Source organism: Zeus faber (assembly GCF_960531495.2).
Source record: "Zeus faber genome assembly, chromosome: 18".
NCBI lineage: Eukaryota > Metazoa > Chordata > Actinopteri > Zeiformes > Zeidae > Zeus > Zeus faber.
In genome coordinates, this window is record NC_137210.1 from 25,275,423 (window position 1) to 25,297,435 (window position 22,013).

The following is a 22,013-nucleotide window of genomic DNA, read 5'->3' on the forward strand; positions in this document are numbered from 1 at the left end:
AGGGAAGCACGTTTCAAAACTAGGCTCCCATCATTTACTGTTGCAGTTAACGGCAGAAACAGACCACAGGCATAAGCATGTACACAAGCACGTTCATGCATGTGCACTCCCTCACAAATACTCCGGCAGGTCCGGTAAAAACGCTCCTCTGGCAAAACCTCTTCAGTCGCACTAAATATGACAATATGCCAATGGGGGGGAGAGAGAGAAAAGAACAGAACAAGGGTTTTTAAACAGCCCCCGCAGCTTTGCTTATTAAGCTCCCCATGATAAAATAAGAGAAACACAAGCCATTTGTTTTTTCGTTGCGGCCGAGCTGACTCTGCTTTCAGCTAATAGCCTCTTGATACACCTCCTTAGGCTGCAATGGCAAATGGAGGGGGGTGTATGATGAAACTAAATAAGACTGACAGGGAGGCTGACACCATTGCCGCATTCAAGATGGTACAGTACCATAATATTTAGCGCGGCAGGTAAATGCTTAGAATGTCCGAAACCATAGCATGCCCAAATAATGTGTGAAAAGCACCAGGATGACATCCCACAATGCACTGTGAGGGCAAGACGCCAGTAAAAGTTGTTCTGCTGTGTCAATTATATTTACTCGCATACCCAAGTACACTGAAGGAAAGTGCACACACACAGCATGTAGTATGCCATTGAGGATGGAGTACATGTTTGGCCGGATCGATGGTACAAGTCAGTGTCAACGAAGTCCATTAGAAGGAAGGACAACTGCTAATTAGGGAGACCAAAACTAAAAAAAATCATAATATAAGTTAATTAAGCAAACAATAATAGAACATTGAACTGTTGAGGATACATTAAAAGGTAAAAACTGGGTCAAGTACATGTGTAATGGATTTAGTTGACACTGGAATAGGACACTTGACCAAGGCAGTTTCTTGCTCTTTGTCTCTTTAATCATTTCTCTTCACTTTTCCCAACTTTAAAGGGGTTGCATACAGTTATACATCGGGTCCATTTGTGAAGCCACTCCTGAGTAGAGAAGCAATTGAGGGCTGTGCTGTTCTGGGTTTGGGTTTTTGGTTCAACGTGTCCTCTGTTCATTCTCACTCTGCAAAGTGCTTCTCTGTAGATTAATTTAAAATGTAGCGTGCGACTCAGTGGCTCCAATTTGACAATGTCAACGTAAAGGTTGTGTTGATTGTTCATTCATCTAATTTATTTGCTGTCATTTTTTCCCCTTTGTGGCAGCTGTTAACAAAACAACAAATCTAAATCAGTGGTAAGCCTTAGAAGAAAAAGCAATAAATAATTGCATAAATAAATATATTAAGACTAAGAAAGATTAAGAAAAAAATAAAACTGAGGCTATTTTTTCTATCATCATTATTAAAGTCAGACTCAAAGCTTGGGACACACGAGGGAAGACACGACGGAATCCCCGGTCGTTATCCAGGGATCGTTAGGCCCCTGACTGCTCGGCTCTGGTAAGGTCACCATGACGCGGCTCAGTCAGCGTCCTCGTCGGCCTGTGCCTGTAATGAGGTGACCACAGCTATATTTGGTCAGATTATTTATATGTTGATGCTATTGTTACTAAATCCGACAGGTCTGGTGATGTTTATTGGCCTCGACCAAAATTCCGAGCACCCTCATTCGCTGGTCATACGTAGCTCAGATTGGGAGCTGTGAGAGGATCTGGGAGTCTGGGAGAGGTATTGAAGAAAAATGATAAATTGATTTATTAAATAAACACAACGCATCGCTATGTCGCTAGTGACTGTTACAAATAAAGGACTGCGTACCGTCATCATTGCAGATCCCTCAGCGATTGGAAACGCCTTGATCCATAACTCTAGCTCGCAACGTTTAAGGGAAGTGATGAGATTTGGGTTATAAACGACTTTCCTCAATATGTCAGATCAGCCGAATCCGTTGAATCTTTTAAAAGTCGACTTAAAACACACTTTTAGTCTTTTGCGCATGTGAGTAATTATCCCACTCTTGTTTTATCACTTATCTTTTGTGTACCCATCTCTTATCTACAGGCACATTTTATATGTTCTGTTTGTAATATATACCGATCAGCCACAACAGTAAAACCACCTGCCTAATATTTTGTAGCTCCCCCTTGTGCCGCCAAAACAGCTCTGACCCGTGGAGGCATGGACTCCACAAGACCTCACTTCACTTCACTTGCTGCCAAATATATCCCACCCCTTGACAAGTGCCATTGTAATGAGATGAGCAATATTATTCACGTAGCCTGTCAATGGCTTTAATGTTGCGGCTGATCGGTGTATCTATGTGTATGCACCCTTTGAAGAACACATATCTTGTATGTTTTCTATTTTCAATTAGTTCCTTTTCGTTTTCTATTTCGAATATTTCCGGCCGCCTGGGTTCTGCACTTGCGGTTGCATCTTATGCCTGCGCATGGGGGTGGGTTTTATGTGTTTGTATGTATGTGGCATTTTGTGCTTTCTGGGACTGGTTGGTGCACCTCGGGGTTGTTTGTGGGTGTTGCTCTGTGAGTTCTCTGTGGGTTGAGGGTCTTCTGTGGTTGCAGTGCATTGTGCTCGGAGTGTTCTTGCGGTCGGGGTGGGGGTGTCTATACGGCTGCGGGGCCCATGGGAGGCTGCCAGGCCATTTCCACTACTTAATTCTGACCTCATTCACCAGAACTAATTGGGGACCAATCCCGTACGCTCGCTGGAGGACACATGACACGGAACATGACACGGACAGGTTATTGAGTTATTGTAAGCAGTGCTTAATGATTAATAAAGAGTTGCTTTGCAGGTTGAGAATTTTAACTCTGCTTGCAGATTGTCTTGGATGCAATGGCACAAATACCCTGTGTTGTATGTCCAGCCTGCTGACAGCACAGGTTAAAAACTTGAATATAATAATAAGTAATATAATAGTTAATTTGATTCCTGCCATCTTAGTACTTTCAATTTGTTTTGTTTTAATCCTGTTTTGTGCAAAGCACCTTGGGGCAACTTACTAAATTAAACTATTTTTTTTCTATACAAGTGCTATACATAAAATTGATTTGATTTGATGATAATGTATGCTATGACGTGTTATGTTACAGGTTTTGCGAGTGGGGGTCCCCGGCAAAGTGACAATTTGAGGGGGTCTATGGTAAGAGGAACATCAGGAATCTGTGGCACAAGGTACAACCCATAAAAAAGTTAGATTGCACGCAGGTCCGTTGCTGCCGTACAAACGGCGAGCACTAGGCTGTCGTGTCGGAAGTGTAGGAGGTAGGTTCTGCTCATGCTTTTGTTTGAACAGAAGTTTAAGCTGCCTCGGTTTAAAATAGCTGATGAGCAGGCAGAGCAGCGATTGATCACAAACAGTCAATGTGTCGGTTTGTCGCGTGGGACCCTGAGAACAACGCTCAGGCCCGAGGAAGATTGCTGCGCTTATGGCCACAGAGCAGAAAAGGTTAACGTGTGTGTGTATACAGTAGGTGATTGACTATTGATTGGACAAGCTGATCCTTCTCTGAGGGGACCGAGGGAGAAAGAATCCAGAGCGAGAGATGGAGAGAGATAAAGAGACAGTGGCAGCAGATGGGTGTCTCGCATTGGACTGGGATCGGATCGATGCTGATCTACGGACATTCATTACGATGTAAAGGAGGCTGGGGCTGACCAGAGCATGAGCTCCAAATCATGACAAAGGCCTCAGAGACATTGTGGATAGTGGCATATTTGTTGGACAACGTTAAACAGTCCGGATTATCCTCAAGGAGATGCAAATATTTGGGTTTTGCCTCAGTTGGTGAAATTAACGGATTGTGTGTTTATACCCGCCAATTGTCATCTTGCCCTGTTTGGAAACTGCACCATGGTCAATGACGCCTCCTCTTGTGTTTTTGACCGTAGTCCTATCGACTTATGGTTTTAATCTGCGTGGGCTCCATTGGTGAATAGTCAATGTATCTTCCATTTTTTATGTTTTCGGCCGAAACCCGAAAAATTCATCTATACATCGATTGTGGTGTGTTCTTTGCAATTGTGTGAGTGTGCTTCTAAATTTGGCAGTTGGTAAGATTATCTGACAGGGGTCAACCTGGGCGTTGAAAATTACCATTGCAGTTTCAGATGTAATGCTGGGACTTGTAGTGTAATCCACCCAACACAGAGAACCGATGGATTTGCGCTTTAATTGATGAGGTCAAAAAACTCCCAACAACAGTGAACACACATTTCAGTTTGAACGGACACAGCCCAGTTTAGTAAATCAGTCAAAGAGGAAAATGATCACCTCCTCACTGCTGCGCTCTACCACTACCACTCCAAAAAATACATATCAATTAGTTCAGCTGTTGCATTTTCATAAACTTAAAAACTGCATGTGTGACACAAATGACCGGAAGCCACACAGAGTTGACATTGACATGTCACTGCATATATGTATGAAAGTATGTATATGTATGTGACGAATAAACCTCTTGAATCTTGAATCTTGAAGAGTCTGACTCTACCAGTCAGTGTGGATAACGGCTCGCCTCCTCAGAACTCGTGTCTCAACACCATTTCAGATTTTAAGGTACAAGGAACATTGGGGACCTCTGTGATAGGAAACTAACATAATATCTCCCATTCTGGCCTACTCAGAACTGATGTCAGAACCTCTCTGTGCTGTACTGGACGTTATAGTTGGAAAATTACAGTCGGCCGGATGAGCTGCTAAAATACCCGCCTCCTGCTTTTCGCTTTATTATAAAATGTTATGAAATACATTACCCAAAACCTGAGGCTTTGACTGTTGAGAAAAGTTTAGCGTGTATGGCACTGTAGCCACAGTGGAATTCAAGCCTATATACCATGGACCTTCATTGTAAGGGAAATACAATTAAAAAAAAAGAATAAAAAAAAAAAAAATTAATTATTATGCTGGAAGCTCTTCCCACTAAGCCTGTTCAATTCTCTGGGTTCTCTCTCCTTATTATACTAGTGGACATAAACAAACACAAAAAACCCACTCAAAACTAACAAAAGCAGCAGCAGCGCTCTCCACGAGCCCAATTAACTACAAACACACATGCACACGAGCGCGCACACACTCCACCGCCCATGAGGATGCCTCCAATCATCCACTCTAGCCCCAAATAAATATATACTGCTAGAGAGGCTCCACTTGAAAAGCCCACACACACACACACACACACACACACACACACACACACACACACACACACACACACACACACACACACACACACACACACACACACACACACACACACACACACACACACACACACACGTGTATATGAATGCATGCGCACACACGAGTGCTAGTTGTGGAAGTCGACTGCTGCGGCTGTAACTCAGTGGGAGAAGGTCAGAGTGAGACGAGTCCATATGTACAGCAGGGAATCATCATCACTCCAGCGAGGGAAAGGGATGGAGGGAGAGAGGGAGGGGAGAGAGAGAGGAGTGGTGGCTTTTCACAGGAAGTTATTTACCGGTCATGTTGTTGATGCTGCTCCCTTTTATTCATTATTATGCAATCTGTTTGCAAAATCTTCCAAGGAAATACTTTATACAGAATTACAAAGGATTGAGCAGCACGTGTGACATCACAGTATTTATAATCATGATTCTCGTGCAATATTTTAACAATACAACAACTATTGTGTGACCCTTTGTCACAATATAAAGGTTTGTAAAAATAGTTTTTAACTCATTCCTACTCATTTTTCAGTAGTCCAGTCCATCACTGAGAATGACGCTGCTCAGATGAGCGGGTTACAGTGAAGCAAAGTCAAAGAAGAAAACAAGAGAAACTTGTTGAAGAGGTGCCCTGTGTATCAAGGCTCTCAAAATGAACGTCAACACAATCATTTATGCTTAAAATGCCAGCATGAGGCATTCACAAGCAGCCAAAAGAAACTAAACAAAAGAAAAAAAACACCTTGTGGCTGGTTATTGTGAAGCCCTATAGCTGCTGCTGTTGAAAGGTAGAACTAGAAAAGGTTACTTAAATAACAGAAATGTAAATTAGTCTTCCTGCTTTGTCAGTTTGTGTGTGCGTGGGTGTTTAAGGGTTTGTGAAGATGAAAAATGTCCATTGACTTTATTATTAACTGTTTCCTTGTCAGGCACACACACACACACACACACACACACACACACACACACACACACACACACACACACACACACACACACACACACCCCAAAGTGAGGTCCGAATAAATACAACTGGTAAGGGAGGTCCGTGTTCTTCTACACAAAAACAAAAGTAATTTTGGAGAAACCGATCCTTGCAATGGTATAGTAACACACACACACACACACACACACACACACACACACACACACACACACACACACACACACACACACACACACACACACACACACACACACACACACACACACACACACACACACACACACACACACACACACACAAAAAGATGCACCAATCACAAAAAAAGGCACCAAACAGTTACCAATACTGCCAACTGCAGGCCACAGCCCCCATGCATAACGAGGCATGCTGGGAAGCAGGGTCTGGCTAGTATTAAAGATCAAACAATACGCTCAGAAGATAAAGAAACCACCACGAGAACATTCTGCTCGACTCAGTTTGAGCTCTTAATGGCTGCTCCGGTCACGAGGCCCCCGGCAGAGTCCGGTTTGTCCAGTTGGAGCGCCACGAAAAGTCAAACAGAAGCAAGAAGCAAGAGAACAACACTCTGAAAAACCATCTGGCACGCTAGCAAACAGATGCGGGGGGGTAAAAGGAAAGGTGCAGACAAGTGCCATGAAGACATGGGCGAAGAGAGAGAGGGAGGAGAGAGAGAAAGAAGAAAGGGAAAGAGCCGTAGAGAACAGACGAAAAAGGAGAGGTGAACGGCCATGAGTGTGTCACCTATTGAGACTTGCTACTAAACCACAGTGCTGCCGGCCTCAGCCATCGTCATCGCCACACCTGTATGGATATTTCTGAAAAAGGTATTCCCTGTCCACGCGAGAAGGCAAAAACGATTCAAAAACGCCCACAAGAGCACGCCAGGCCGGTTGGGGGCGACAACGTGTCATAAAAGGTGACGTCAAACACCGGTAGACCAACATGGGGAGCGTGCAGCGCAGCGAGCGGCTCCTCTTTTCACTTTTCAACCTGTAGTTGAACCGAACTGTGCTGACCACGCCTCAAACAACCTGGGCGTCGGCCGTCCGTTCAATGCTGCCGCCCACACTCAAATTTGAGCTGTTAACGAGAACTCTAAGGGAGGGAAAGCAAATACCTCGTTCCTTGACGACTGCGGAGGAGTCTTTCTCCGGAATACTAAACGTAAAAATCATCATGGACTGAGAACGAGGGCTTGGAAGGCGCCGGGCGCTCCCGCCATCTGCGGTTATTGCCTATTGGCGATGGTTAGCAGTAAATCCTGATGTGCGATAGAAACGGGCGTTCAACTGGGATTTGGGAGCCGGGTGGTGGATGAAAGGTCAAAGATATGGATGCATGGATGATGCATGTTGGGCTTGGAGGAGTCTACCTCTCTATCTAATTAGTGATATCGATAGCACCATAATTACACTAATAGTCACGCACAAAAATGATGGCTGACGATGGCTCACTTGACCGCAGTGCAGTGAAGCCTCACGAGGAGTTCGATTGATGGTCGGAAGGACCAAACAGAAAAACATGACAACGTCGTCAAGGAAACCCCTTCAATTTCTTTCCTATTTATTAATTGGAGGGCGTCCACCACCAATGTAACCCCGGGAGAGAAAGTGTACAGATGACGTTTTTGTTTTTTTCCCCGTCCCTTCATTGAACGGAGGACAGAAAACCAAGTCAACAGCCTCAATTTGATGATAATTTGATTAGGCTACTTTTCCAGTGATAAGCCATCCCTGCACAGTAACACAAACCGCCTGTTGGGATATTTCTTAGTGATTGCCCAGACAGATTGCCGGGTTGACGAGGCTAGAAGCATTTACATATTTTACTTTTGCATTGAGTTTGAAAAAGAATAATTAACATGAAACAAATGGCACTATCCACCAAGGAAAGAAAGAAAAACACAAAAAACAGCAGACTGCCAAAAGTTCAAAAGATACGCATATACTTACTATCTGAACCTAGCCCACACATGCATGCATGAGAAACAAACACTCCGGCAAGGAGACTTTGTAAATTCAAGGGTTGGTTTTAGAACAGTCGATTTGACTTCCAAATGAGAAAACCTCCTGCTGGTTTGCAGCCGCACCGAAGAGGAAAGTTGTGTATCGTCAGTCATAACTGTGGGGGAAATCTGGAATAGGCTGCATGGTACCCATCCGGAATTGAACGCCGGAGACATTTTGATTCAGACCAAAAGGGGCGACTTACCCCTCGACTGAACCTTTTATAACGAGACGTTCTGCTTGGCTCTTAGACCGAATAAAAGAGCGAAACAAAGCAGAAGATGATAATAGGGATCTCAAAAAGGAAAAAGTAAAACATCTAAACAGAGTGTCTGCAGGTGGCAGAGTACTTTCTTTTTGATTTTATTTTATTATTTTTTTGCTTTCTCAGATGAATAAAAATCTCTTAGTCATTTCAAGTATTTCAGCTAAGTGCATAGGTTGAGTGCTTTATATGTGGTTCACAGCAGCAGCACACAGCTGAGTATTAGGTAGAAACCGGGTTACGGTCCTGAACTAGATGATTCTATGAACCGTTTTCCGTTCGATTTAATAGCAAGGCAAGTAATTACATTTAAAGGAGAACACTGCAGGCGCAGGTTAATATGAAGGGCGGTATTCGTTTCAGTGATTAGGGTTCCTCGAATTTCCTGAATCAGGATAATATCATCAGTGGGATGAATGCAATGAGATTAAATGTTGAAATTAAGACCTTGTCAATTGAAATCCAAGACTATTTAAAGACATTTAAGGACGAGGACGCGGCATAACGGTTCCTGCCCGAGGAAGAGTTGACACTCACGCACACGCATTGTGCAGCAGCCTGCATGCATATCCCGCCGATTTGTGTTTTGAGAGCCCATAATCATTTTACATTCCGTTCTCTAAAACCGCCCAGCATCGCTACCTGACATCCTCTCTTTTGGTAGATAGTACCACGCCTCACCAAAACCCAAGAGGAATCCTTTTTTTCTCCCCCAAAAAAGGAGTAATTCATGGGGGGTCAGTGCAAGCCCTGCTGCAGAGAATACACAACCTGGTGATCTTGTATGATTCCCAGGTTCCCTTCAGAGGGGAATGGCAACCAGTGTGGACACTGAGCGTAGATTAGGACCGGGTACCTATTTACCAGGATGTGACTTAAAAAAATCAAATAAGAAAGTAATCCTTGTAAATGTCCAAAAAACAGCTTTCAATGATATTAATTTCGATTGAGAGAGAAAAAAACAAAACCCCCAAAAAACAGGATTAAAGCGAGACTCCCCTTTCTCACAGACTAGTTGATCCCCTTAATGAAGCCTTGCATTAAGCCAACACGGTTAGCATGCAGCCCGTCACCGTTCTCAGTTCTGGACACACAGGGATGAAACTGGTTTGGACTTTTTCGCCAGAATCAGGGAAAGAGGAATTTCCTTGAAGGAAATGATCTCACACCTTCTGTGCGGGACTGGAGAAAGCACGGCTCACTTGTACTGTACCTTGTCTCTCAGGTGATGTTCTGCAGCGTCAATGTTCAGTGGGTCATCAAAGTTTAGAAGGTCCTGGATGAGAGACGGAGAGAGAGGAAGGTAAGAACAGACGGAGGGTTGGAGAAAAGACGCCGCTCGCTGAGGTTAACTCGCGACTCCACCTTCCAGACCCGAAACAAAAGGTGAGCGCACTTCTCGTCTTCTGTCCCCATTGACACTTTGGTCCATTATGTCATTGACAAACAAACGTGACTTACAATAAGTACATTTTGTCAGTAGTAGTCAAATCAACAGTCAGCGCCTGTTAAAGCTTCTGTAGGAATCATTAAGTTTAGTAGTTGTAGAATAAAAAAAAAAATATATATTTTAATTACACAACATTTTTTATAATTCTTTTTTTATTAATCATAAATATATTTATCAATCACATATATTTAGTTGTATAAATTGTATAAAAGAAAAATTCTGATTGTAGTTTGTATTAAATCTTTATAATTGAATTTTTTCCATAATTTATAGAATTGCATTTCTTTATATTTTCTTATTGTATTTTTTAAATATGTATCCAATTAACAGAGGTCATCACTATGAATTTACAACAACAAAAAAGCGTCAAAAAAACACTCTTATTTGTCAGTTCCATTCTGAGTCACTTTCCCTGGTTTACGGCTCACTCTTTGCAAGACTTTGTTGTTATATTTCACTCTGTTCTTGTGAAGCACAGTGACACTTCAGAAAAATACTTTATCAAGTTGTACTAACAAGAGAGAGAGAACGAGAGAGAGAGAGAGAGAGAGAGAGAGGGAAGAACAAGGGAGGTAGCATTGGTAGAAGAGGAAAGGGTGTTTCATTATAAGATAAATGACATCCCCACCGGGTGGAAAGCACCTGAGGTTAATGCTGTGCACAACGATTCATTTCCTCGTCTCAAACGCGGACTCTGGGGCATCTGGCCGTCGGCGGCGTCACCCTAGGTTTTTGTTCCCATCCCAACCACAACTGCGTAATTGCCCCGTTGCCTGAGAGATGCCACGTGCAGGCCAAGTGAGGCGGGACGTGAATTGTTATTAAAGTGGATAAAAATGGATGGCCCACAAGCTTGTTTCCTGATTAAGGGTTAGGCTTCAGAGCACGACCGGGCACCGAGGCTCATTATTATCCCCATTATCGTCATAGATACGGCGCTGTCTTCAAGGGAAGGAAGCTTACGTTGGAAATGCACCCGGGAATGGTATGCATTCATCCAATTAGCTGGGAGTCAGTGAAGCCATTTGCTTACTTTTAAGCCGCCGAGTTTGTTTGTCAGGAACAAATACATTTGTCCCTGACTTAAAGGTGCAATCAGTCAGATGTCTTCTAAACGGACAAGAAGGTATTCGGGCCACGTAAGCTAAAGTGAGCTCCCCTGATCCGAAAGAAAACTGTGTAAAATTGTAGGATGAAGCTCTGCATGGAGTGTTGGCCACCTTGTCCTTTTCGCTGCCCATCAAATAGTTATTCTGACTATGGCTCTTATGTCATTAACCTCTAGTGTGTTTTGTTTTTTTAGTTTTTGTTTTTTTAGTTTTTAAGTACGGAACCAGCGGCCAGTAATGACCGGGGGCCCAAGAAGAATTCTCCTTTGATGTTATGGTTAGGCGTGAGGTCGCCAACGAGCTTAATGCGTTTAATTTGAAGTCTTTATTCCTATTTCACCTTCGTTTCACCAGGGTAAGTTCCACTGAAATCCAGTCTCTATTTCCCAAGGCAGTCTTTGCACCAAATATGAACAAAAGATGAAGACCATTTGACGGGCCATTTGAGTCGGCCGTCGGTCCCATTCCGTGTTAAGCGAGACGACTTACACGGTGTCTTCTGACGGGTCTCCTGGTCAGCGTAAATGAGACTAATCACCCCTTGCGCCTCAGAGACACGGCTTCCGTGTGGATCCGATGTCGTTTGGCCGCATTAAATTCGCGGCGCTCGGCAAACCGAGGCCGCTGTAAATGTGAACGAGGGTGCCTCTCCCTTTCAGTCAATAAAACATTACCGGCGGCGTTTGCGATCAGATAACACGGTCCCCACTTCAGGGCATCCCTCCCTTCCCGGCCGTGGCTCCCCTCGCCACAAGCATGAATCACGACGACAGCGGCGCACAGCGAGCTGAAGGGAAGCAGCGGCCGCGAGGTGTAATCTCATTCTCTCTTATTATATGAGGGTATGGGACGTGTTCTTCATAATGAGAAAGGGGGATAATTTCCCCTCTGGAAAGAATTACAGCTTCATTACAGCTGTAAACCAGAGATAAACAATGGCCTCCGCTGCCCTGATCTGAGTTAGGACTGATGCCGCTGGACGGGGCTTTATATAAAGTTAAACACGACGCCTTGCGATAGCATCCTGAGCCTGTATCTCATTTTTCTTAATCACACATTTTACTTCGACATATTGCCCTGTGTCATGTTATATTTCTCAAGACACCGAGCCGCCAAAGATTATTATTTTTAGATGATGCTGGGTGTAGATTAGAGATACAGTATACCTTTTTAATGGAAATAAACAACGGAACTAATGGTGCCTTGTAATAGATTTAAAAACCCCGGATCTCGATTTACATAATTACACATATGACCTTGACGTTTCGCCTTGTGTCCTGTTTAGTTTTTAAAAACTGTGAGCAGTCAAGAGTTGATCATGTTTAGAGGACGCTGGTTGTAAATTTGAAATATATATATATATATTTTTTTTCTATTTTTTCATTTTATGACATTACATAACAGAACTAATGCTGGTCATGCAAGCATTGAACGTAGACGCAAAAAGGGAAAAAAAAAAATCAATACATTTAAAGATAAATAATTTATTCCACGAAGTCCATTACATTCAAAATATAATCTCAGGTAAATCAAGCAAAAGGTTTCACTCCACAGTTGAAAAATGTTAAACTTACGGTAAATAAGGAGTTCAGACCCCAGACCACGTCCTGGAAAACAAAGAGTGAGGCAGGGGTGAGGAAAATATACAAACAAAATAGTCACATTCAATACAGTTTTTATTTTATTTTATTCCAACCTTATATATACAGGGTAAGGTTGGCTTAGCAGGCATGCTCTTTTACAGCAACAAGATTTCAGATTTAAACTCTAAACTGTGAAAAAAATGTGGTAGGAAAAAAAGAGATTCATGCCGACGTATAAAAACACTTGTTCCAGCGATTCTATCCACCGGTGTGAGGAACAAGGACAAGTTGTTGTTGTAAGGTTTCAATGAAAATAGGAAACGACGGCGTTCCCGTCACGCTCAGAACCACACAGGGATAATTAAGATGAGATCCCATGAGATCCCATGACTGGGGATTAAAGCTCCGATTTGATCATCACTGCCGAGGAGAGGAGGGGATGGGGAACAAAAAAAGAATAATAAGAAATGTTGACTCACTCCTGAAAATGACACGACCCCAAATTCTCCAAATAATGTGTCGAGTACACGTGGTTTCGAGAAATGATTGGACGTTTTAAATGCGTCCATGGTTCCCACAGCCTACCTGGCTGAGCTGCTTACACAACACTCCAAGGAGGAGAAAAATCCCACAACATTTTGGCGGAGGAAACCAGGCTTTCATACAAAGTCATGGCTTATCGTTTAAGGGGACTGTGAATGGATCTCAGAGAACACCTGAGACTGAAAAGGGAGCTGAGAATTTGGCATAAATAGCACATTAGAAGAAAATGTTAAACTCTCGATGGGGCTTGGCAAAAGGAACCCAAAAGGAAGATGTGTTGTGCGTGCGTTTTCTAAAATGAACCTTTTCCATTATCAACTCTCAGCTCCGTAGCTCAGAAGTCATCATGTCGTTCTCTGCTTTCAAAAGTTAGATTTAAAAAAAAAAAAAAAAAACAATAAAAATCCCCTCTCCCTCCATCTTCTGATCCTCTTGTATTGCTCGCGTTTCTCGCTCACGTTGCGCTTCTCGGACCAGCAAATATTTAAACCAACAACTTAGTGAAGTTACATTTGGAAAAAGCCCAAATTCAAAGAGGAACCCTTCGGGCCGCGACGCTCCCGCCCTCAATGACGTTGTTGTTGTTGGTGCTCTAGGTTTAAACGATGGATTTTTTTAAGCTAGATCCGGACATACGTACGTACGTACGGCATCCATGAATCTCCAATCAGTCTCTAACAAGGCCTGCAGGGTCTTGTTAATGTGCCAGCGTTACTCATGAAGCAATTACAGAGCAACACTCAGGGCTGAGGTTGCAGGAGGCATGTGCACAGAGAACCCACACACACACGGGTGAAAACAATGGAAGATAAATAATTGCCTTTATCATTGCAGCTTCCTTAATTAATTATCCCCGCTAGGAGCAACGCAATGAAATCCAATTTCAGAGCTGGAGATAGCGACAGGGCGAGGGAATAAATGGGGAGACGAGGAGCCGCCCCGAAGAGCAGAAAGGGATGCGGTGCTTTTATTGGGCTCTAATGCGAAGGGAGTGTCACGCGGCGGCCTAGGCAACGGCTTCGATTCCCATTGAGACGGAAGACCTCTCTTTGTTACTTAATAATCTGTCTCTCTTCACATGAGTGTTTTATAATCATCATTATGAAACGGCAGAAAAAAGGACGGTGCCCGCCAAGAGAAGTGAAAGAACAAAAGGTTATAGATCAACAGGATACTAAACCTGGACGGCACGTTGCTCCCCCTGTTCCAGCTTCTGCACAACAATGTTACACAGATGACGAGATTAAAAAAAAAAAAAACACCTGAATATATGTGTACGTCCGACACTCGGACAACCCACGCAAGCTGTGCGTTCTGTGATCACGTTGACCAAAGTTAAACTTTTCAAACTTGTTTGAGTTTTTCGCGAAGGTGACTGTTAAAATATTTGTCTAAATCCCCTGAAAACAGGCTGGAAAGGTCGGCTCAGGATCCACCACGAACAGAGAGGAACAGCGAAGCCCAGTGCCTGCTCTTCCCAGACCACCTACAGTATATGCCTTCCACTGCACCTCTCTGCACCCCTTCCTTTGGGCAGCCAAGTGTTCCAAAACAATAATACTGTACCACTATTATTATTATTATTATTATTATTGTTATTATTTTATTTGGAATATTTTGAATAGGCTATAAACATAAACGTTTTTAGAACGTAAAAAAAAAAAGTAATACAATTAATAAACTAAGTAACCAAATTAAACTTTTTACTGTCGATACGGAGATCCCGTTGACAGTCGGTCGATTCGTTTTTAGGGGAGGAGCATGCTGTGATCTCGTGAGAACACGGAAGTGAGTACAGCTCTAACACGGTGGCGCCCAGCTGCACAAACTAAACACCGGCAATCTGCTCCAACTCAGACCAATAACAAAGCGAATTGCAAAAAAAAGAAAGGAAAAGAAGAAAAAACACACGATGCAAATCCAAAGTGGAGGACCTCAAGGATTATATTGATGATTATTATTATTATTATTATTATTATAACGAGTAGGTGATGAGGGAGATCCGGGACCGTAACAACCCAGCGAGGAAGAAGGCAGACTCAGCCACCGACACAGCCGATCAAATCATCCCCGCTGTAGAAGTCAGTGTCTTGTCGTGAGATTAACAGGAAGCGGGGTACGCTGGACACGCTTGGTCCGCTTCTCCAAGACATTACGGAGATTAAAGCCAGCTTTGATTTCCTGCACCGCAACAGTCGGCGAGATGCAAAACCATAACACGGAACCAAAAACCTCTGTGAAGCATCTCACAACGGGGGAAAGACAAGTATTTCCACGTCTTTATTGATCCCCTTGCGACGGCCATCTGTCGAAATATATCATTGGCATACAACTAGGAAACTGTCACACGTCCAGGTCCTGTGCCTGTGGCTGCCCCTTGCGCCTTCGTGGGGGTGGGTTATATGTGTGCGCCCAGGGGTGCAGGGTTTCCTCGCGCTCCCGGGGACTGGTATATGCTCTTTGGGGCCGTGCGTGGGTCCACAGGCTTCCGGCTTCTCTGGGGGCTGGGGGAGTCTTCTGTGGTTGAGGGGCAGGGTGCTTGGGGCTTTCCTCCACCACCACCACCACCACCACCACCTGCTTTGAACCCACCCTCAACACCCTCCTGGTTGCATCCCTCTCCTTTCCTCCCGCATTTACTGCCAGAACTATGACAGGAAGAGGCCACGTGCCCAATTGCTGTTCCAGTTTTCCTGGACTGAATGAACTTTGTTTTGTCGATTCACGTTGTCATCTGACATTTCTCTGTTCATGTTTTTCCATGTACGTGTTTTTGTGGAATTCTAGGTTTATTTGTCTCACCCGTGGGGATTCTCCCCCTCTCGAAAACGTTATGTAGTTCAATGACTTGAACTTCTGATATTCACATTTATTAAACTTCGTAATGAGATATTACATATAAATTCATGGACAAAATATGATATTTTATGTATGCCACAGTACCCTAATGGGTGTTCAATTATGGAAAATACAGAATTGGCTTAAAATGTATTTCACATTATAAACAATATACATATTTTAGTTATTTAGGCACAAATTGTTGGAATACACTTCCAGAAGATCTCAGACTTGCTTTAACGCTCAATACCATTAAATCCAGGTTCAAAATGTTTACATTTGTAACTGCTTTCAGTGAATAATTACCACTTTAACCTTCAACATATGTCTTATCTGTTTTGAATTGTACTTCAATGTATTTGTCTGGTTTTAACCATTTATTTCCATGCTTTTATTCTTCTTTGCTTTATTTCTAATGTATTTTTTGCCTTATGTAAAGCCCTTTGAATTTCCCTCGTGAATGGAATGTGCTGTACAACATACTTACCTTTGCGACTCCGCAGCACGTTGTATTTGATTCTTACCTGCTGGATATTTCTTCCAGCCTATTCCTACAGATAAACTGTATATAGTTAGCTGTAAAAGTTACTGGGGATGTACTCCACTTCTGTTCAGTGCGGCTTAATGAGATGAGTCAATGTTTGTGCATCTCCATGTTGCATGTTGGTCTAAGTGTATGCGTGTGAGGGAATGAATCAAGCCGTGTCAGCCAATGTTTACCTGTTGACGCATGCTCAGGACTTAGTGTCTAATTGTGAGTGTGAACAGTGTGCGTGTGGTGTGGCGCGTACGCTGTGTGGGTTGCAGCAGCGAAGAGAGCCGACCAGGGAGTCAGCAAGGAGTTACAGCACAAAAAAACAACACAGTTCCAGTCCCAGCCTCCTGTGAAGAGGGCCAGTACAATGTGCTCACTCTACAGCTAGGCTCTATGTGAATTAAACACAGACACCTACCATCACCCGGGATCATTTCTACAGCTATGAATTCAATCTGAGCAATACAAGTGTTGGACGATGTAAGTGGTGGTTACCTTTTCTCACTTAACATGTTTTCTTACATGTTTAATGTATGTGTGTTCTCTTCACGAGAGGAATTATGTTCTGTATACACAAATCAGCAAACGTGACAGCACATAAAAGCTAAAGGGGCCGGTACTGTTTTCTTTACTGTAAGTGTGGGTATGCCACTGTTGCCAATTATAACTACCGCATTAACACTACACACAAAACCGCAGTGAAGCAGCGTGGGTATTGTGGATATAATAAATACATTATACCTGTCGTACGTATATTAAATGGAAGCAGGTTTTCTTTGAGGGGCCTCCTTGGAAAGTAGTGGATATATACTCTCGGCTAGAATACATTAGTGGGATTAGGGACCTTCAGAAGAGCGCCGCAGTCGGCTTTGTAGATGCTCCGTATATACAGCGTGTCGGTGCATTGTATACAGTCCCATGTGATGCAGCGTGACACACTCAGCCGCATGCTCAAAGGTCACGTTTGTGATGGGAGGGGACTGCTGGTGTTCTAGATTCTGCAGAGAATATGTTACTCAGAGATACAGCATGCACTTGGGTAAATGGAAGATTGGAGAACAAAACATGGGCTTCCTTTTGTGTGCGTAATGACAGTTTTTTGTCAGGTACTTCATTTAGCCATATTTTGTATTTGTTATGTTGTTATGTCCATGTTAAAGCAATGACGCTCCTGCCATTTCAAACGTAATTAACGTATACAAAATAGGGTAAAGATAAGTAACTTTAATAACATAGCGATAAAACCTTGTTACCGTAGTTGTCAGCAGGACCAGGAGATGATTTTCAGGTTTTTTACCACCCAACACAATACTGAAGATGTAAAACGCTACTTGACAACAGTATGTTCCTTTAATGTAGTGACTAAAGCTCTAGGTAGGTAAGAAAACTAGAGAAATTGCAGAAAATATGAAAAGGCACATTGACGGCCACTGCATAGCTGCAGCGAAGGAGGGAGGGAGGGAGAGAGAGAAACACAGAGAAGAACGAGAGAAAGAGAGAAGGCAAGAGAGAGGGGGGGGATGTAAAGAGGTGTACAGTCGAAGCAGTATGGGTAAGGGGTAGGGCTGGGTATTGTTTAGAAAAATGACGATACCAGTACCAATACCTTAAAATGATACCGATTCTAACACAGTACTTCATTCAATACCTATTTTTTCTACTATAACATCATGTGAATGGAAGCATATGCCACCACTCGTAAAATGCCACCACCCCGCCCCATCCAAATTATTTTTACACTAATACATTTTGAAAGTGTTCAAATGATTGAAATATTTATTAAATGTAAATATTAAATATATTATCTACATAAAATATTAAATAACTGTACAAAAAAACTGTACAATGTATTATTTGGGCAGTGTCATTTTAAACAAATAGCCAGTAAAGGAAGAATGATGACAGCGAGGAAAAACCTCTTTCACTGTTGAAGACACTTGACTGTTGTTTAAAGGCGACTTGATAAATTATGAACATGTCCTTTAACAGACTGTTGTAGCTGCTGCTGCGGTAGTGAGCCAATCACACGTCGCGTAACATCCAAGAACGCTGACTGGCTGCGAGCAAAACCATAAAAAGTCATTTTTTTCTCGATCTGGGTACAAAAAGGATTCGTTTGAGGTATCGTTTGAGAGGAGAAGTTTCGATACTACTCTGTTATTTGGGTTCATACGCTGTCGATACTTTAAAGGTTTTTGATACCTTAAAGGTATTGAGTACCAATACTCAGCCCTAGTAGGAGGAAAGCAACACCCCTATTTCTAAACATTTAACATGCGAAGCCATCGTTTGTGTCGTGCCCCATCTTCTTCATTTTGGGACCACAACCTAATCAGCACAAAAATAACCAAGTGTGGATCTAATAAAGCGCTGGAACAACACAGACCTACAACAAAGGGCCCAATCAAATAAAACATTATCTCATCCTTCTTGGAGTTGTGCCCCATGTGTTGGGAGAACACATCGTCATTCATCTCGGAGAATGAATTGTGCTGAAGAGGCACTTACAATTTTGGATGCACCGCTTTCCAAAATTAGCCGGGATGTTAAGTTGAAGTCGTGAGCCCACTGGCAGAGATTTTGCGCCCAAGTATCTCCCGACGCCCGTCCACACTGCGTCTGGGAGACTTCTCCTCCAGGACCTTCATATCGATTTCAATAGCAACAGCAATCAACAAAAATAGTTGACTGAAAAGATAGAACAAAACTATCCATAGCTCACTGGCTCAATCTATTAACACCAGACACCAGAATAACAATCCTATCAAGGCTCAGGGTTTCCATTCCTGAAATACCACGAGAGTGCAGATTCCTCTCCATATAGGCCTCTTATAATGTTCCATAACTATGTAATACCCTACGGGTAAAGATCCCATCTCAATCCCCACCACTCCATATACCACAATGTGCAATGAACCATCATGTATTAAGATCACAGTCTGGTGACCCACCCACTGTTCCACTGTGGACTGTTTTAGTGATGTCTTGTACATTTTTATCAAGAACTTTGTTATGTCGATATTCAAAATAAATAAAATAAAGAACAGTACGTTGACCAGGGTTTCTGGAAAAGCCCCTGAGAGCTTCAACCCTTCACTGCAGCATTGTTCCCATTGAGCCGGAACTAAGCAGCTACTCGGGAAGTTCCAAACGACTAATTTCCCTGACGTTTAAACGGGAGTTTAAACATAGACTAGTTGACAAGTTTAAAGGTGTGAAAAAAAATGTGGCATATATTATAAAGGCCATTTAAAACCTTTAATCACACTCTTCAATAACCAAATCGCATTTTAAATGCCGCTGCCCAGGCATAGTTCACCATCTTTCGGGGCCCTGGGATCCCGGATGGGGAAGGCGCAGCGAGTAACCGAGTCCACGGCCCCGGGAAATGAGAGCAGGGGCTCCGCGAGGGGACGCTGACACCGGGAAAACGATCTTCCGTACGGCACATTTCAGTGCAAATGATGTCTATATGTAATTTAAATGTGATTAATGAGATTAACCGACTAGGATTTCTGGTGGCGACTAGTGAGGGTAGCAATGTTTAATCGATTAGTTGACTAATCACACGCATTCCTATTTTCTACAGAATAAACACAGATAAAATGCACAACCTAACTGAGAAATAGCTTTCTTCTCTTGACAGCTACTCCATCTCTTTCCTCAGTTCAAGGCTTATCTTTAATATCTTTCACCCGTGAGCCTGCTATGAGCCACTGACTTACTCTAATCCGCCGTTTTTGTTCTCCCTTTATCTTTTTATTTTTTTATTTCTTTCAACCGCTGCTGCTTTCTTCCTCTCGCAGTCCCTGTCCGCCCATCATCTGAATCTGCTCTCTTAATTAAGCGATTTGGGTCATGGGAGGAAGTCTTGTTCAGTGTCGACAATTATTAAATGGGCAGGAGGGACAATTGCATTGCCAAATCAGGTGGATGTCAAAATGAAAGAATGCAGAGATAACTCGAGTACATGGGCCAGAGATCACCGGTTTCAAGTGCTGGGTGTCATATGAATTTTAGCTCACATTTCCCAGATTGCGTAGATAAAGGCAAGCTTGCCTTAAAGGACCGTACTGGGGTCCAATAGAGTTTTAGCCCCTTTACTACTCACCACACACCTTTTGCAATCGCCCCGATCTTTATCCTGTTGATTGTTCACAATTTGAGATCTTTTACTGCTGTTTCTATTTTTTTGCACAGATGTGCGGAAGGGATGGCCTGCTCACAGCATGGATAGCCTCACATCATTGTCAGCCTTCAACAGCTATATAGGACATTTTGACAACATTCTACTCTGACAGGCCTTGCCGTTATTCTCTTCCACACCAGAAACAAGGTGTGATGAGGGACAACGGCTGACATATGAGGGAGGATAGGAGGTAATTCAAATGCTCTTCAGCAGCAGTGAGTGGTGTCTTCCATCAGAAATTATAACAGGCCTGTTGGCTCCTAGCACATCAGTTGTAGACATCTTAAAGAGGCGGTGTTTCAGGGTTAAACATCCCGTTTGATTGGGCACCGAAACCCGGTGCCACTATGCCACCGATCCCTATACGATCGATCTACCGGACCGAATCGCAACGCAGCTTTTGGTGCTTTCCTGAGCTGCCAATTGAAATATTCGTCCTCTGGTTCTCCGAAGCTGCTACACGTGCCTTCACTAAACATTACAGTTTGGAGTGCAGGGCTTGAAATCCTCTGTATTCAAATGTATAACACACTGCCAATAAATGGTCGCTTAGCAACTCAGATAAAAGAGGCGAGTCCTAAAAGTCTTCTCTATCGATAATGTCCGGTTCATACAAACTGTCAGTTATTTGTTAACATGTGAAAAGTATGTGAAAAAAATCTCATATCTCATCATATCTATCTCAAATCTCATATCTAAAATAGCCCCAATCAAATATATATATATATTTTTTTTAATTTTACGAAAAAATAATTGTCGTGTCATTCCGATCAATCATTATAGCCCTCAAAAATAATATGATATAGTTGACCAAAAAACACCAGTGAACCGATCCCTTTTTATCATTAAACAGCTGCAAAGCTGCACTGGAGATAACCGGTTCGTCCCTTTCATCAGGGACTCAGAGGAAGGGAGGCAAAGAAGAAAGAGGGGAAGGAAAGACAAGAAAGAAAGGGACAAAAAAAAAAAAAAGAGAAAACAGTGAGGCGATGAAACCACGTCGCTACGAGCTCAGCTCTCCATAAGCTGGTATGATGAGGACGTGAAGAGCAAGATTAAGAGGAATCGCAAATTTAAGTAAACTGTCAATTTTATTTGACAAGGACCCTAACGGGAATTTTAATATGGAAACTCTATTCCGAAAAGGCTTAGACTTTGATGAGTGTCACCGAGTCACCGACCGTAGCCACATAACTACCTATCTATTTGAGAAGGCATTACCCTTCACCTCTGAAGACATGGCTCCTCTATATGAAATTATATTTGCATAATTTCTTCATCAAAAGTCCACTCAAGCGCTTTCATCGGTTTTCTGATCTTTATTTTCCTCCCTGAAGAACAGGCTCCCATTTTAAGAAAAGGAATA

General features: G+C 42.8%; 1 protein-coding gene across 1 annotated transcript in view; it reads right to left on the reverse strand.

Annotated features, from left to right (window-relative positions):
* Window positions 1–22,013, reverse strand: part of ube2f (ubiquitin-conjugating enzyme E2F (putative)) — a 69,079-nt gene that overhangs the window by 12,821 nt on the left and 34,245 nt on the right. Inside the window, exons 8-9 of the mRNA XM_080019701.1 lie at window positions 12,534–12,566; window positions 9,614–9,676 (exon numbers count right to left, since the gene is read on the reverse strand). Coding sequence (XP_079875827.1) covers window positions 9,614–9,676; window positions 12,534–12,566 — 96 coding nt within the window. The remainder of the gene's footprint in view (window positions 1–9,613; window positions 9,677–12,533; window positions 12,567–22,013) is intronic.